Source organism: Pongo pygmaeus, chromosome 15 (assembly GCF_028885625.2).
Source record: "Pongo pygmaeus isolate AG05252 chromosome 15, NHGRI_mPonPyg2-v2.0_pri, whole genome shotgun sequence".
Taxonomy (NCBI): Eukaryota; Metazoa; Chordata; class Mammalia; order Primates; family Hominidae; genus Pongo; species Pongo pygmaeus.
The window spans coordinates 55,278,872-55,294,092 of NC_072388.2; the positions used below are offsets into that span (position 1 = coordinate 55,278,872).

General features: G+C 35.2%; 1 protein-coding gene across 7 annotated transcripts in view; it reads left to right on the plus strand.

Moving 5' to 3' along the window:
* TMEM260 (transmembrane protein 260) overlaps positions 1-15,221 on the plus strand; it is a 78,416-nt gene that overhangs the window by 17,906 nt on the left and 45,289 nt on the right. For all 7 annotated transcript variants that reach the window (XM_054447811.2, XM_063651640.1, XM_054447813.2 and 4 more), the window contains exons 4-7: positions 5,834-6,011; positions 7,599-7,712; positions 11,159-11,338; positions 14,297-14,337. In XM_054447811.2, the coding sequence (XP_054303786.1) occupies positions 5,834-6,011; positions 7,599-7,712; positions 11,159-11,338; positions 14,297-14,337 (513 nt within the window). The remainder of the gene's footprint in view (positions 1-5,833; positions 6,012-7,598; positions 7,713-11,158; positions 11,339-14,296; positions 14,338-15,221) is intronic.

The following is a 15,221-nucleotide window of genomic DNA, read 5'->3' on the forward strand; positions in this document are numbered from 1 at the left end:
CTCTTAACTTAATTAACTAGGTAGATAATGAAAGTCACTAAGATAGAGAATACAGGAGTAGGAAACCATTTTTAGAAAAGAGAATGAGAAATTAATTTTTTACATGTTGACATTGAGGTTCTTTGGGACATCCAGAGTTGGACTGGCATTGGGGTGTACCATAGTTGGTTGGAGATATTTAAGTCCCACAGTACAGGAGAGTGCAGTGCTGGGAACAGATCTGTTTTTTTCAGTTTGTGGTTAGCAGTTGAAATCAAGATAGTGGATAAAGTGACTCTAGCCACCCAGAGTGTGTAGAGTGAGAAAAGCAATTGTCTGAGAATGAAATCTGGGGAAATAACCAGCTTTAAAGAAATTAATGGAAAAAGAGGAGACATTCAGAAAAAAAACACAGAAGGAAGATCCAGAGCCAAAAAAGGAAAACCAGGGGGATATGCAGTCCCAGACATCAACTCAGTAAAGTGTGTCAAGGGGAGTGGTCATCAACAGGGATCAACACAGCAGAGAGGTCCAGAAAGCCTGTTGTTACTGGAGACCTCAGCAAGAGCAATTTCACTAGAAGGCTACAATGAGAAGAAAGGTAGAGGCTGCAGATGTGGACATGTGAGGCTGATCCTGAGCCTAGCCCTTACCCTGAAATGTGTCTTCATGAAATCATCCCTGATGCCAACCTGCTTTGTAGTCATTTATCTTTGTCTCACTAAGGTGAAATGAAGCATGCTCAGATAATGCATAGGAAATGTGACTTGAGCAATATAATGAGACTATCTTCTTATAGAATCAATGAATTAACTGAAGACTTTCAAAGTCTTCAGAAGATCATCATCCTTATCACTATTGGCATCATCCTTTGATGTGTCAGCACAAATCACAGACATGACTTGCTGTGTCCTGACGTGGGAGTCACGGCTCCTTAGTAGCATGCATGTGAAGCCATGGCACGGGGCCACAGACCTGTATTCCTACATTGCACTCAGCCTGCAGACTTACTAGTGCACATGTACCAACTACTGGCAGACTTTCAGGACAAATACTTAGTTTTATTGAAAATCTTGGGATTTTGAGAACAGCTTTTTAAAACTGTTCCATCATTGGCTGCTTTCAACAGTAGAGTCTAATCTTGCTTAACTGGTCTGTTCCATCCACTAACAATTTGATGTTCCCTTCCCCAACCCACTTTTCACTCCCTGGTATGACTTTAGCTTTCATTTCACTCATTTCATTGATGGCTCACACTGTCTGCGGTGTAATTGGCACCCACAACCCTTTGCTTATCCTTCTTACCTCCTCCATTAGCTCCCTACTGGCTTTACTTCCTTTTCTATTCAGTCTAGGCCCCATGATTCATTACTTTAACTCCCACTCTTGTCCTTCTGTCCTTTTGCCCTCCTGTCCCTTTGACCTAGTAAAGCCCCAAAAGATGGCTCCATCCAGCTTCTCCAGGATAAAATAATACTTTATTTTATTATTATAATAAAGCCTGGGTCAGGCTACTGCAGACCTATCCACAGCCATGTATACTGACACTGCTGCTCCATCTCCACAGTCTCTGTAGTCTTCAAACTCAGCTGAGCATTAATTGCTACCTACAAAGCCTTGTGTGTATCCTTCTTGAGCTGTGGAATTTTTCCATAACAGATGTTTCAAGTTATTTCAACTTCTTAATCCACTAGTTTGTATATGTTACATGGCAAGTAACTGTTGATTGATTCTGAGTCTTAGCATAAGGTAAACTTTAAAAAAAATTGTATTAGCAGAGGAGTCGTCTTATACATGTAGCTCTGATAAACTGGCTCATGATCTTCAGTATGTTCTCGTTGCTGCATAACTGGATAAGGTGTGAAGGGAAAACAAAAACATAAAAGCTCCTGATTTGGAAGACTTAGCTGAGCCTGTCTTTGGAAACAGAATCAATTAAACATGTATGTGTTACTTGGACTAAATCCAACATAAGCCCATACAAAATGGTAGTTCAAGCGTCTCAAGTTTTTTAGAGAATGTTAGAATCTATTGTTTAAATTGTCTATCATCCTCTTTGCAAAAATCCAAAGTCATTTGGGTCTTAAAAATTATTTGGATAATTTTTCTTCCAAAATGAAAAGAGGTGATGATTAGTCACATACAGTAGACAATTTGGTCAGCATTTAAATAAGCAGTAAATAGCCCATGTATTAACTGTCATAAAGTAAACTTTTAAAGGTGGTGTGTTGAAATATGTAGATTTTAAGGAGCATTCAGAGTTTGACTTATAAAAATCCTATTGAAATCAAAGAAATTCATACAGGCTTATCCCATATAGATTATTATATGAAAACATGAATACTGGGTCCTCCAAAACATTTCGTATTCTGTGTATCCTGTGTATGGATGTACACATGACTTTCTGCTCTTAGAGGCATACCTCCTCTCTTCTGTTTTGCACAAGACTAGGAGAACAGGAGCATTTTATTTTCAGAATTTCTTCACACAGTTTTCCTTGAAAAAGTAATGAGAAGTATATTAAAGAGGGAAGACAGTGTGTTTCAGTCAGGGTTCTTGGTTGCAAGCAGGTGACACTAGGTGTGGTTAGCCGAAAAGAAACATAGTAAAATGAAGTTGGGAAGAACTCTACAATTCAATAATAAAAAAGCAAATAATCCAATTTAAGAAATGAGCAAAGCGTCTGAATAGACATTTCTTTAAGGGAGATATACAAATGGCCAATAAACAGAAAAAGATGCTCAGCAGCATTAGCCATTAGGAAAATGCAAATCCAAACTTCAATGAGATGCCACTTCACACTGACTAGGATGGCTAGAATTAAAAAGCTAGATAGTAAGTGCTCACTAGGATGTGGAAAAATCAGACTCTCATACACTGCTGTTGGGAAACAAACAAATTGAAAGATCCACTACGCTTTTGTGTGCATTACATTAGGACTACAAGGCAAATTCCCGTAGACTTAGTTTGATTTCCCAGCAAGTTCATCTGATGCTAAAAAGGTTGAGATTTTAGATTTGATTTCCATTACTGGTTTCATAATCAGTTACCTTGTCTTCTGCTGTTTTACTCAGCGGTCTCACAAGTTATTTCTCTAATGCCAAGGAAAATCAGGTGAAACAGTACATGGATTGCAAAATCATCTTGACCTTAGTGGGGAGATAGAGAGAGAAAATTCAAATTATAGACCTTGCTGATATGGGATTAGTCTTCAGTAAAATACTCATGTACCTAACTTTGTGTAACAATCTAAGGTAACCAGATAAATGTTATCATTGAAGTCAAAAATTTTACCTTACATTCTTCAATTTTTAAAACCTTATGAAATATTTGAAAAGGCAGTTAACGTAGTTCATAATTCTAATATTTAATGTCAACCTGCTTAGCTTCAGGTAACACATTTCTGCAGGAATGTTGTAGAAATGATGCTGTATTCTTTTCACTAGAATAGATTGGGAAGCATATGATGTTTGTCCTATTACTAACACTGTTAATTTTGGTCCTGTGGTTAAGATTGTGTCTGACAGTTTTCACCACTGTAAAGTTACCATTTTTCCCTTGGTAATTCATCTATTTATAGGAGACCTTGAGACTATACATATTCTGTTACTCCAAAACTTTTACCCACTAGTTTTGGTATTCATTGATTATTATTAAGATGGCTGCCAAATGGTGATTTCTAATTCCATCATTTCTTCTACAATTATTAGTGACTTTCTATGGAAAGGCCAATGATGTCCTTCTCACCTATTTATTTACATCACTAGATTCATGGTTTCTTATGAATTAAGTGATTTACAAGCTATTACTATAATTATTTTTGATGCTTAAATTATCCCAGATTTGCCCAGTGGGAGCCTCTTTAAGCTGGCTCGTGTGTCCTTCTGTCATGCCCCCATCATTCTTTGAGCACTTCTTTACTTTCTGGCACAAGATGTTTCAGACTAATTTTGTGCTGGAGCTACCCCGGCTCTAGAATCAGCCGTTTCTCCAAGGATGCTAATTTCGGTTTTAAATAGAGGAAGGAATCTTGTATCTTATGCTGACTTTCCTAAATAATATTGACATATGAAACATAGAAGTTCCTTTAAAAATGTTAGAAATACTTTAATTTGTTCTTTCGTTCAGTAAGTTTCCTTTGTGTGTTTGGGGCTAGATACTTCCAATATAAATGATATTTAACTCCAATTCACATTTCAAAAACAATGTTAAAGTAATTGTTACAGACAATTAAATACTATAGATGTACAGAATGGGCTAAAAACCTAGGAACTGGAGAAACATTTGAGAAAGAAGTAGGATTTAAATAAATAGAAAGGAGCAGGGAGGACTTTAGATTCGGGGTACAGAATGAGCAAAGGTATAGTGCTAGGCATAGGCATGTCTTATTAGGAAATTTTGATGAGCCTGACTAAATTGGTGGAGAGAATAATGTTGATCGTTAGTGAATGAGTGGGATCCAGTTTATTGGAAGCCTGGATTCTAGGCTGACTGATTTAGAACTTATCCCTCAAGCAGCGAAGAGTCCTTAAGTTTTTGGGCTGGATAGTCATAAAGAATATGTTTTAGGAAACTTGATATGATGTTATATTGCAGAATAGATTGAAAAACAGAAGACAAATTAGGGAACTCTTAAAATAAGTGTAAGGCAGTAAAAATACAAATAGGAATGAGTAGACAGGAAAGTAATTTGGAAGAAAGAAATAACATGTTGAATCAGGATCACTGGAAGAATGGGAAGCTGAAAGAAACGGGAAACTGCTGATTTTTTAAGAGAAAGAAAACAGAAATAAATTGCAAACAGAAACTCAAAGTAAAAACAGGTTTACTGATATTGAGATTTTTATTTAATCATTTAAAAATAATGATTGACTAAAGCCATAGAACTACCCTGTAACTTTTTATACAAAAGGATATAGTTGAAAATTAATGGTTTGGAGCTATAGAATATGATAATTGTTAGACGCAGTAATGCTTGCTGAATTTTCTAACACTATTAGAAATAGGCATTTCATAATAGCTTTCATTTTCATAGTTTTAGATTAATAAGGAAATAGAAAGTTGTTTTGGTTTGATATGCACTAGTAAATTCAACCACACTACCAGTCTCAAATCAAATCTCTGAACTGAGATCCAGATTCCTGATTGTTTTAAATCGTATGGGTTTTGTTGGCATTTGTGGGTGAGAAATTTGTTTCTAAGTGTAGCATCTGATTCTTCTGGTGTTATTTAAATTCACATTCCCGTCTTCTTCTTTAGAAAAAAAATTAGTTTTAACTTTAACATTGTCTAAAGAAAAAAACCCTTGCAAAGTAAGAACTGCACTGTATAAGATATTGAAATCATCAAATATTGTGATCAAGACATTCTTTGCCATATGCTGAGAGATGAAAATAGAAGGTACCTAGGTCCAAACATTCTACCTGAAGTGAGAATGCATTTTCCTGAATAAATATTTTTTCATTTCATTAATTTTTACAATCAAACATTTAGGTCTTAACTAGACCATCCTTCTTCATGGATAGAGCAAGAAAATGACACAGGTTTGTTCTCTCTCTAGCTACTGTGTCTTCAGGTTTTCTGAACTGGCGTGAGTCCTAGCAGTTAATATCTGAGGACTGAACCTCATTCTAGCCATAGGTTAGTTTATTTGTTCATTAATAGGTTAACATATGAACTTCCTAATTAAAATTTGTTGAAGGAAATTATTATATGAGGTAATGTATTAACCATATGATGTGTTGGAGTAGTGCTGGGTGACTGTCATAATTTCTGCTGGTACAGTTTACCAAAAGGGAAATAAAGTTAGTTCTTTTTGTTGGGAAAGAAGATTTCATGTTATCTGTGTTTGCAGGCTTTCTGGCTCATCTGCTGGAGGAATCCTTGCTGCGGGGGTGTTTTCATTTTCTCGTCTAACATGGCAGTGGTCCATTGCAGCAGAGGTTTTTAGCTTAAACAATCTGTTTGTGGGGCTGCTTATGGCTCTTACTGTACATTTTGAGGAAGCAGCAACTGCTAAGGAGAGATCAAAGGTAACCTATTTTGATCAAAGTGAAATCAGTTTTTGTTTTAAGTTTTAGACAGATGTATTTCTTTTTAACATTGGCTTAAATAGCTTTTATCTATTCTGATTACCGTCGGGATAATCTAGCATGTTGAGAGAGAAAATGATCTCAGTCTTTTTTATTATGGATGGAACCAGGATAGCCCTTATAAAACATGGCACTTTTCTTCCCTCAGAGTTCAAAAGTTTTTTGGAGAATTAGAGGATTATAAAATCCCCTGTGTGTCCAGTGGGAAAGATAGGCTTGTTGGTTAATTCACCATCATTTGTTTGTGTATATTATCAGAAGGTGCCAAGCTCTACACTGGCCCCCTTAAATTAGGATGCATTGACTCACTCCTTAATTGCCAAAAAAGGTCAAATTTGTAATTTACTTAACTAAAAGAAGAGTATCAAATGTAAACCATGAAGTAGTTCAGAAGAGATTACAATGAATTTTAAGATAAACACTATCATCAAAATCACTTGACATGTGAAAGAACCCTATCTTCTAAGAACTTACAGTCTACACATTGGGAAATGCCAAATCATCTTAGTATAGGCAGCTTTGTGTTGTTAAAGAGTGTAGAAACAAAAGACCGTCATGGTTTATATGTGGTTTCCTGTGATGCTATTAGAGGGGTTAAAAGGACATTTGGCTTAAAAAATGTCTGATTATGTTAAAAAATTATTCAATACTCTTTTTAAAGAGTGAGAAGGCACACTATTCAGGTTCAGGTATAGGGACAACTGCAATGGGGTTTTGTAGTAGGGGAAAGAAATCAGGCTCAACTCCAAATACAAGGAAAAGTGGGAATTTATAGCCAAGGAGCAGGGTGGGAGTCAGTGTATGGAAAATTACTGAGAGGAAACATCAGCGGTAAAGGGAGATTTGACTGAATTCTTGCTGAAAGCAAGCCAGGGTGATCAGACATCACCTAGGGAATGGTAGTGGATGACGAACTTGATCAGATATTGAGAATTAGTGTTCTGGCTAAACTGACTTGACAGGATTGATGCTAAAACTGGACAATGCAGAGATGAACATGGAAACTCAAAAGTCAGGACCTAATTGGGAAGAGTTCAGAGGAGCCTGACTTCAGTTTGGTCAAGGAGAGAATCTTTGCCAGTTATGAAACTAACACATGTTGGAAAAACTCAAAACCACCACCCAGAGATAACCAGGTTTCTAAATAAAAGAGGCTATATTTCATTTGTTTAATAGGAGAAAAAACAATTGCTGAATTTCAATTATAGATTTTACTTGAATAAGCATTACACAATACCCTATTACTATTACAACTTATCTGTTTATCATACAGGATTTTCTAAAAGTTGGTTTGAAAACAGTTATTTAAGATCAAATTGCAATTATTTGATGAACTTGGAAAATATTAACAAAAATAATAGTAACAAATATTAATGATTATTAAAACAATTGCTTGCATCTTAGAGGTTGATTTTAACCTAACTTATGATACAAATGCTTGGTTTTAATATAAAAATGGCTCTTTATTATTGTTTTTAGAGTTTTAGGTAAATTTTTTACTTAATTTTTTATTAAATTTATTTTCAGATAGCTAAAATTGGTGCTTTCTGCTGTGGCCTTAGTTTATGTAACCAGCACACAATAATACTCTATGTTTTGTGCATAATACCTTGGATTCTCTTTCAACTTTTAAAAAAGAAGGTACGTTTTTGAATTTTGTAAAAATAAAAATGTACAATATTTTACTTACGTCTAATATAAAGTTTTTGTCATGAGAAAATTTCAGGCTTTAATTTTTCTTGGATTTCATGTAAAGCATAAATAACCCTAGGGCCTAACAATATTGACTGAAAAAATAGGATTTACAAAAATTATGCAGTATTGATTGCAGTGGCATCTGGCCTGTTCCATAATTTTGTGACTGATTCTGAATAGCATCTCGGTGAAAGTAGGCTGAAAGGACTTAAAGCAACAATATCAAATTTTCTTAATTATCGTTTTATACATTCTAAAACACAGAGTGGTGTGCCATCATACTTCATTTATTTAACTGTGTGCCAAGTCCTTTCCCTCTGCCATATGCTTGCTCCAGGTGCTGAAGAGTCAGCTCTCAACAAAACAGACGTCACTGCTATTGTGAACTAAATAATAAAATCTCTGGTGACAGTATTGTTTTCTCAAAATGGATTCCTTAGAATTAAAAATGATTTATTGTTATTTCTTCTTTCTCTGCAAGAAAAAAAATGATTGTTAATTAAAATGGCAATATAAAGCAACATAGGAAAATTACTTCATTAGGCAATGCGAGATTTAGGTACCCAGAGGTTAAAATAGTCTATATACAAAGCCAGCACTAGAGTCTTTTTACCTTATTGTTTGTTTGTGTACAAACTCAGCTTTACTTATCCTTTTATTATTTGTTCATTATACCCAGCTATAATCAGAATTATAATAGAAAACATATAAAACAAATAAAATTATTATCTAGAAATAGGGAAATAATTATACCAAAGCTTTAGATAACTATATTTACTATACTTGAACACATTTTGCTTCTTAGCTTCTTAACAGTAAAGCAAAAAGGGTAACACGGAGGTTATAAAATTTTTGTGATGTGATTAAAAAGTAAGTAAAAGGGGCTGGGTGCAGTGGCTCACGCCTGTAATCCTAGCACTTTGGGAGGCCAAGGCAGGCGGATTGCCTGAGCTCAGGAGTTCGAGACCAGCCTGGGCAACACGATGAAAGTCTGTCTCTACTAAAAATACAAAAAAAAGTAGCTGGGCTTGGCAGTGTGCGCCTGTAGTCCCAGCTACTCAGGAGGCTGGGGCAGGAGAATCACTTGAACCCGAGAGGCGGAGGTTGCAGTGAGCCGATATCGCGCCACTGCACTCCAGCCTGGGTGACAGAGCAAGACCCCGTCTCCAAAAAAATAAATAAATAAATAAAAAATAAGTAAAAGGGAAACATAGCAGTTGACAGGAAAGAACTTTTCCTTGGCACTGAATTTTGTGAAGTCAATCATGTAAGTCCTTATGTAAATCTTATTAAACAGCATAACAGGCAGTGTTTTTGACAGTGGTTTTATAGTGTATATAGCAAGTTCTTTATATGGTCTTTTATTATATAAACCCTTGATTAAAAATGGAGATACAAAATATAACTCAGTGAAGCTTTTCTATGGAATACGAGAAAGAGGCCCAGATATTTCTGTTGTGAATCAGTGGGGGTGGATGGATACATCTCCCTCTAGTATCGGACATCTTAGCCAGGCTTCTGACCTGAACAGACATCAGAGGGGTGCATTCTCAGCACATATTTCATGTTAGTTGATTGAAAGGAGAGGCATATACTTTCTGTAAAACATGGAGGATTCAGAGTTGATAATTTTGGAGCCTGGACTAAGGGCCTGTTTTCCCTGTACTGAGGTAAGCTACCAGAGAGTGATGAAATTGTGAGAACTGTGACTCTTAATTTCCCATTAGTTAAAAAGCAGAGGCTAGAAAATAAGGCCTACCAATGAAGTAACAGGGTAGTTGGATCTCACTGGGAGGTGATTGGAGACAGAGCAGAAAGTCCTGAGTCAGTTGGTTTCAACCCTGGCTGCTTACTTATCTGAAAAGCTTTTAAAAATTCCGTGTTTGTTTGTGTGTATATATACACAGATGTACATATGTATATAGTAATGTAGGTACATATGTATATATCTATATATACATACATAGGGGTGTGTGTGTGTATGTATATATATATATATATATTTATTTATTTATGCATGCTACAACTTGATTCTTCTACCCCAAAATAATTCTGATATAAGTGATCTGGGGTGAGGCCCAGACATCAGTATTTTTAAGAAGCTCCCCAGGTGATTTTAATGTGCAGTTAGGATTAGGAGCCACTTATTCCCCAACTCTGCAATAGCTCTCATGCAATTGTCTCCCTGTTTATTTCTCACACAAAAGGAAAATTCTGCAGCAACTCATCTTACCATTCTAAATTCAACGTTATAATATGCAGAAACTGTGCAAAAATAAGCATTTACTTTTTTAAAAACTAATTTTAAGAATAGCAAAGGCATGTTGTTAGATTAGTTATTTCTTACACTCCTTTCATGCCATCATTTTTTATGCATCTCATTACTGCTATAGAAATCTCAAATGAAAGCAGTACTGTAATAAAACACTTCATTTTCAATTAAGAATGTTTATTTGAAAATGCTAATATAAATCAACTGCTTGTTCTACTTCTGATGAATGTGAACCTTGATTCTTATATTGATTCTCACATATGAATTTCTCTTTTTTGTAAAGGAAAAATTGGCAATTTCCAAATACGATATTTGTGAGAGACCACCTTTCCCAGTTACTAAAGTAAGCAGTATTTGAATCTTGGTTCAGATACACAGGAATTGATTGAATATATCAGAATTCATATTATTTTGGATTTAATATTTATAAAACTTTGTCGATATTGTCCTTTAAGAAAAGTATTTTACAAATGAGAAATATATTTTCCCAAATAAGGTATATGAAGCAGCATTGTTGTAACAACTAATTTTCTTTAATATTCTATCCTATATGTAAATTGAGGAGAAAAAAAGCATTTGGATGAGCTTGGAGTTTATATAAAAGCTAGTTTCATTTATGCCAAACATTTCTGTGAAATGTTCAAAACTCTTGTAGAAGTAATTGTCAACATATAATCATAGTAATATATATAGTCGAAGTCTACTAATGATGATGATGATGAAGTGAATTGGTCTTAGAATTGTATTTTGGGCATGTTCAAAATCAGCCAAACAACACATAATCACTTCCAAGCAGGTTATCTTAGCTGTGCAATGCTGCTTGTCATGACATGATTTTAAATGTAAGTGATGCAATAAACATGATACTCATGAGCCTTTGCTAATATTATTTGCTTCACTCAGCTTTCACCTGCCATGCAAAGGAGTTGAGGCTGATGCAATTTTCTAGTAATCCATAGTAATCAGAAGGTTTAACATAGTATTCTGTGGTGACTTAATATAAATTGGGAGATCAGCTCTGAGTAAACATATTTGATGTTTTCCTTGATATGTTCTTGAAGTTCCAGGATGAATCTACTAAAATAAACATTGTTATACCACCCAATGTGCTCTGATGCAGGAACTCTCCCTGGGCTCTTTGTTGAAGTTGAGCCTGTACTTCTCTGCTGGTTTGCTGCCCTATGTCCACCTTCCCATCTCATCTTACCTTAATCACGCCCGGTGGACCTGGGGAGACCAGACAACACTGCAAGGATTTTTGACACATTTTCTCAGGGAAGAATATGGAACCTTCAGCCTGGTAAATTCAGATTTAAAGCCCTTCTAAGGAAACAAGTGGCACAACTTCAGTGCTCTGCCTGGGCCTTGATTAAAAAAAACAATATTTATCAATGACAGTGGATCAAATGTTTATTTTGGTTATTTATGTAACAAACTTGCCCCTTGGAATATGGCCTTTGATATATGTTAGAGAAAAGTCGGAATCACTTAATTTAATTAACATCATGTAGTTGTATATCCTGAATATACTTTTTAGGATAGCAGTCATTAAAAAGTCTTCCACCTACAGTTGAAGCATTTCAGTCTTGTTAGCAGTGAGTCACTATGGGTACTTGATCTGTGAATAAAACTATGTGGAAAAGATCGGAGGAAAAAAAAATCCTCAATTTTAAAAATTTTCCTTGACCAAACCACTTATTATTATTTATTTATTTTTTACATATTTCATGAACAGTGTTTATGTTAGTGTCTAGTTTTTAAAACTCAAGACATATCTGTAAATGCCTCATGAGTTCACTAAATGGAAACAGTGTGCTCCAAAGAAGTTCAAAAGGCCTTGCTTTCCCTAAAACATATTGGGGAACACATTAAATATAGTTGCAGTAAAGATTATCTGAAAAATGAAAGGATGAGCAGAAGATTTTTTGTTTTCATATAGACAGTTATATCAGGTTTTTCTTTCTTGGTTTGTGCTTTTGTGTCTTACTTAAGAAGGCAAGTCTCAGAAGAGTATGTAGTATATAATACCACTTATACAAAACTCTAAACCATGCGAAACTAAACAATTATTGTTCAAGGGTACATACAAAAGTAGTAGAACTATATATTTATAAAAAATAGGGAAATAATTAACACCAAATTCAAGGTAGTAGTTACTACTGTGGGATAAGGAAGAAAAAGTCTTTGAAGGCTTTGGGAGATACTTTATGATATTGATTAGGTTTTGTTTCTTTTTAAAAAAAAAGAAATTTTTTTTTTTTATTTTGTTTGTTTGTTTGAGATGGAGTCTCGCTCTGTCATCCAGGCTGGAGTGCAGTGGCGCGATCGCAGCTCGCTGCAAGCTCCGCCTCCCGGGTTCACGCCATTCTGCTGCCTCAGCCTCCCCAGCAGCTGGGACTACAGGTGCCCACCACCACGCCCGGCTAATTTTTTTGTATTTTTAGTAGAGACGGGGTTTCACTGTGTTAGCAGGATGGTCTCGATCTCCTGACCTCGTGATCTGCCCTCCTCGGCCTCTCAAAGTGCTGGGATTACAGGCGTGAGCCACCACACCCGGCCAGTGAGGTTTTGTTTCTTAAATGAATGTTGGATCTGTAGATTTTTAAAAAGCTCTTTGACCCTTAAAGATGTATTATATATGTTTTTTATATGTAGGAGATGTTTCATAATAAAAAAATACTTTGACTTAGAGAGTTTGATACTTTACATTTATATTCTGCTTTACTTATTTTGGTTATTCCATAAAAATATTGTCTGAAGACCATTCTAGATTTCAAATTTATATAATTCATAGATAATTGTGAAATTATAGATGAACAAGTTGTAATGAATTTTAATCAAAGTGCTCATAAAGAGCTTAAGGAAAGTCTATAATGGAAGTATAAAAAGGTTATTAATTTATTAACATGTAAATCATTTTTGCTGGAATAGTTTAACTGATTTCTAGCCAAATATTCTTTTCTTTCTTTCTTTCTTTCTTTTTTTATTTGAGACAGAGTCTCACTCTATCCCCCAGGCTGGAGTGCAGTGGCGCGATCTCAGCTCACTGCAACCTCCACCCCCTGGGTTCAAGTGATTCTCCTGCCTCAGCCTCCTGAGTAGCTGGGATTACAAACGTGCACCACCATGCCTGGCTAATTTTTTGTGTTTTTAGTAGAGACGGGGTTTCACCATGTTGGCCAGGCTGGTCTTGAACTCCTGACCTCGTGAACCGCCCACCTCGGCCTCCCATAGTGCTGGGATTACAGGCATGAGCCACCGCACCCAGCCTGCCAATTATTACTTCTAAAATTCTTCCTAAAGGATGTCCAAATTAGCTTTCACTGACTTCTCTTTAAAAATTCAATAAGACTCTGAACTAAAGACTTTTGAGTGAAGAGAAATGATACATTGTACATTTAAAACCTGTATCTTTTAGACATACACACAGCCAAAAAGCATATGAAAAAGTGCTCAATATCACTAATCATTAGAGAAATGAAAATTGGAACCACAATGAAATACCATCTCACACAAGTCAGAATGGCTATTATATGAAAAAGTCAAAAAACATGTTGGTGAGGTTTTGGAGAAAAGAGAATGCTTATACACTGCTGGTGGGAGCGTAAATTAGTTCAGCCATTGTGGAAAGCAATGTGGTGATTTCTGAAAGAACTTGAAACAGAATTACCATTCAACCCAGCAATCCCATTATTGGCTATATACCCAAAGGGATATAAATTGTTCTGCTATAAAGATACATACACACATATGTTCATCACAACACTATTCACAATAGAAAAGACATAGAATCAACCTAAATGCCCATCAACAGTAGACTGGATTTTTTAAAATGTGGTACATATACACCATGGAATACTACACAGCCATAAAAAAAGAATGAGTTAATGTCCTAAGCGAACTAATGCAGGAACAGAAAACCAAATACCATATGTTCTCATTTATAAGTGGGAGCTAAACATTGAGTACACATGGACACGTGTACTTAAGGGCAGAGGGTAGGAGGAGGGAATGGATTAAAAAAACTACCTATTGGGTACTATGCTTATTACTTGGGTGATGAAATAATCTGTACACCAAACTCCCTTGACACACAATTTACCTATGTAACAAACCTGTACATGTACCCCGAAACCTAAAATAAAAAAATTGTTTTAAGAAAACCCGAATCTTTTAAGTCAAGATTATTAAAATACAATAGCCTAATAAAGCGTCAGTTTAATGCTTGTGCAGATAAACTTTTGTCTTTTGTGTTTAGGCCAAATCTGAAATTGGATCCAGTATGTCTGAAATATTGCTGTGAGTATGAAATATTTGAAACTATTTTAAAATGAATTCTCTATTAGTTCCTTTAAGTGATTTTAGGGATTTCTGAGTTCATCTCTTTGTAACAGAGTATGTCTGAGAAGTAGTTTTTACCTCTGCAGTTAACAGTTGTTTGTATTTATAGTTGTCCCTCAGTATCCATGGGGTATTGGTTACAGGAACTCCTGAGGATATAAAAATCCATGGGTGCTCAAGTCCTGATATAAAATGGCATAATATTTGTATATAACCTATGTACATCATCTTGTATACTTTAAACATCTCTAGATAACTTATCATACCTAGTATAATATAAATGCTATGTAAATAGTTGTTATGCTGTATTGTCTAGGGAATTATGACAAGAAAAAACATCTGTATGTGTTTGTACAGACAGTTTTTTCCCCAATTTTTTTTTTTTTTATTTAAGGTTAATTGAATCCATGGAGGCAGAACCCATGGATACAGAGGGCTGACTGTACTGTCAAATATTTTTAGTACCTCCTTCAATAAGATAGAGCTTAAAATGAGCAATAAACACAACGGCGAATATTAGAATGCTATATAGAGCATTTATAGAACTAAAATGTTTCAACCTTCAATTGAACAACTATTTTCTTGTTATTTTGGTTTTTAGTATTTCAGAGCTTAATTTATGTAATGTCTCCTATGACTTCTTTAGGCTATCCTTGCCATAAGCTCTATCTTTGGCTTACATATTTTTAACATCCAACCTTATTAGAGCTGGCTTAAGCAAATATATTTTCATCTATATTATTTAATAGTGTTCTTTGAAAACTGGGTTAATATTTGCTTTAAAACCTACAGATTAAGACAAGTGGAAAGATATCCATACCAACGTGATACAAAATTTTGGA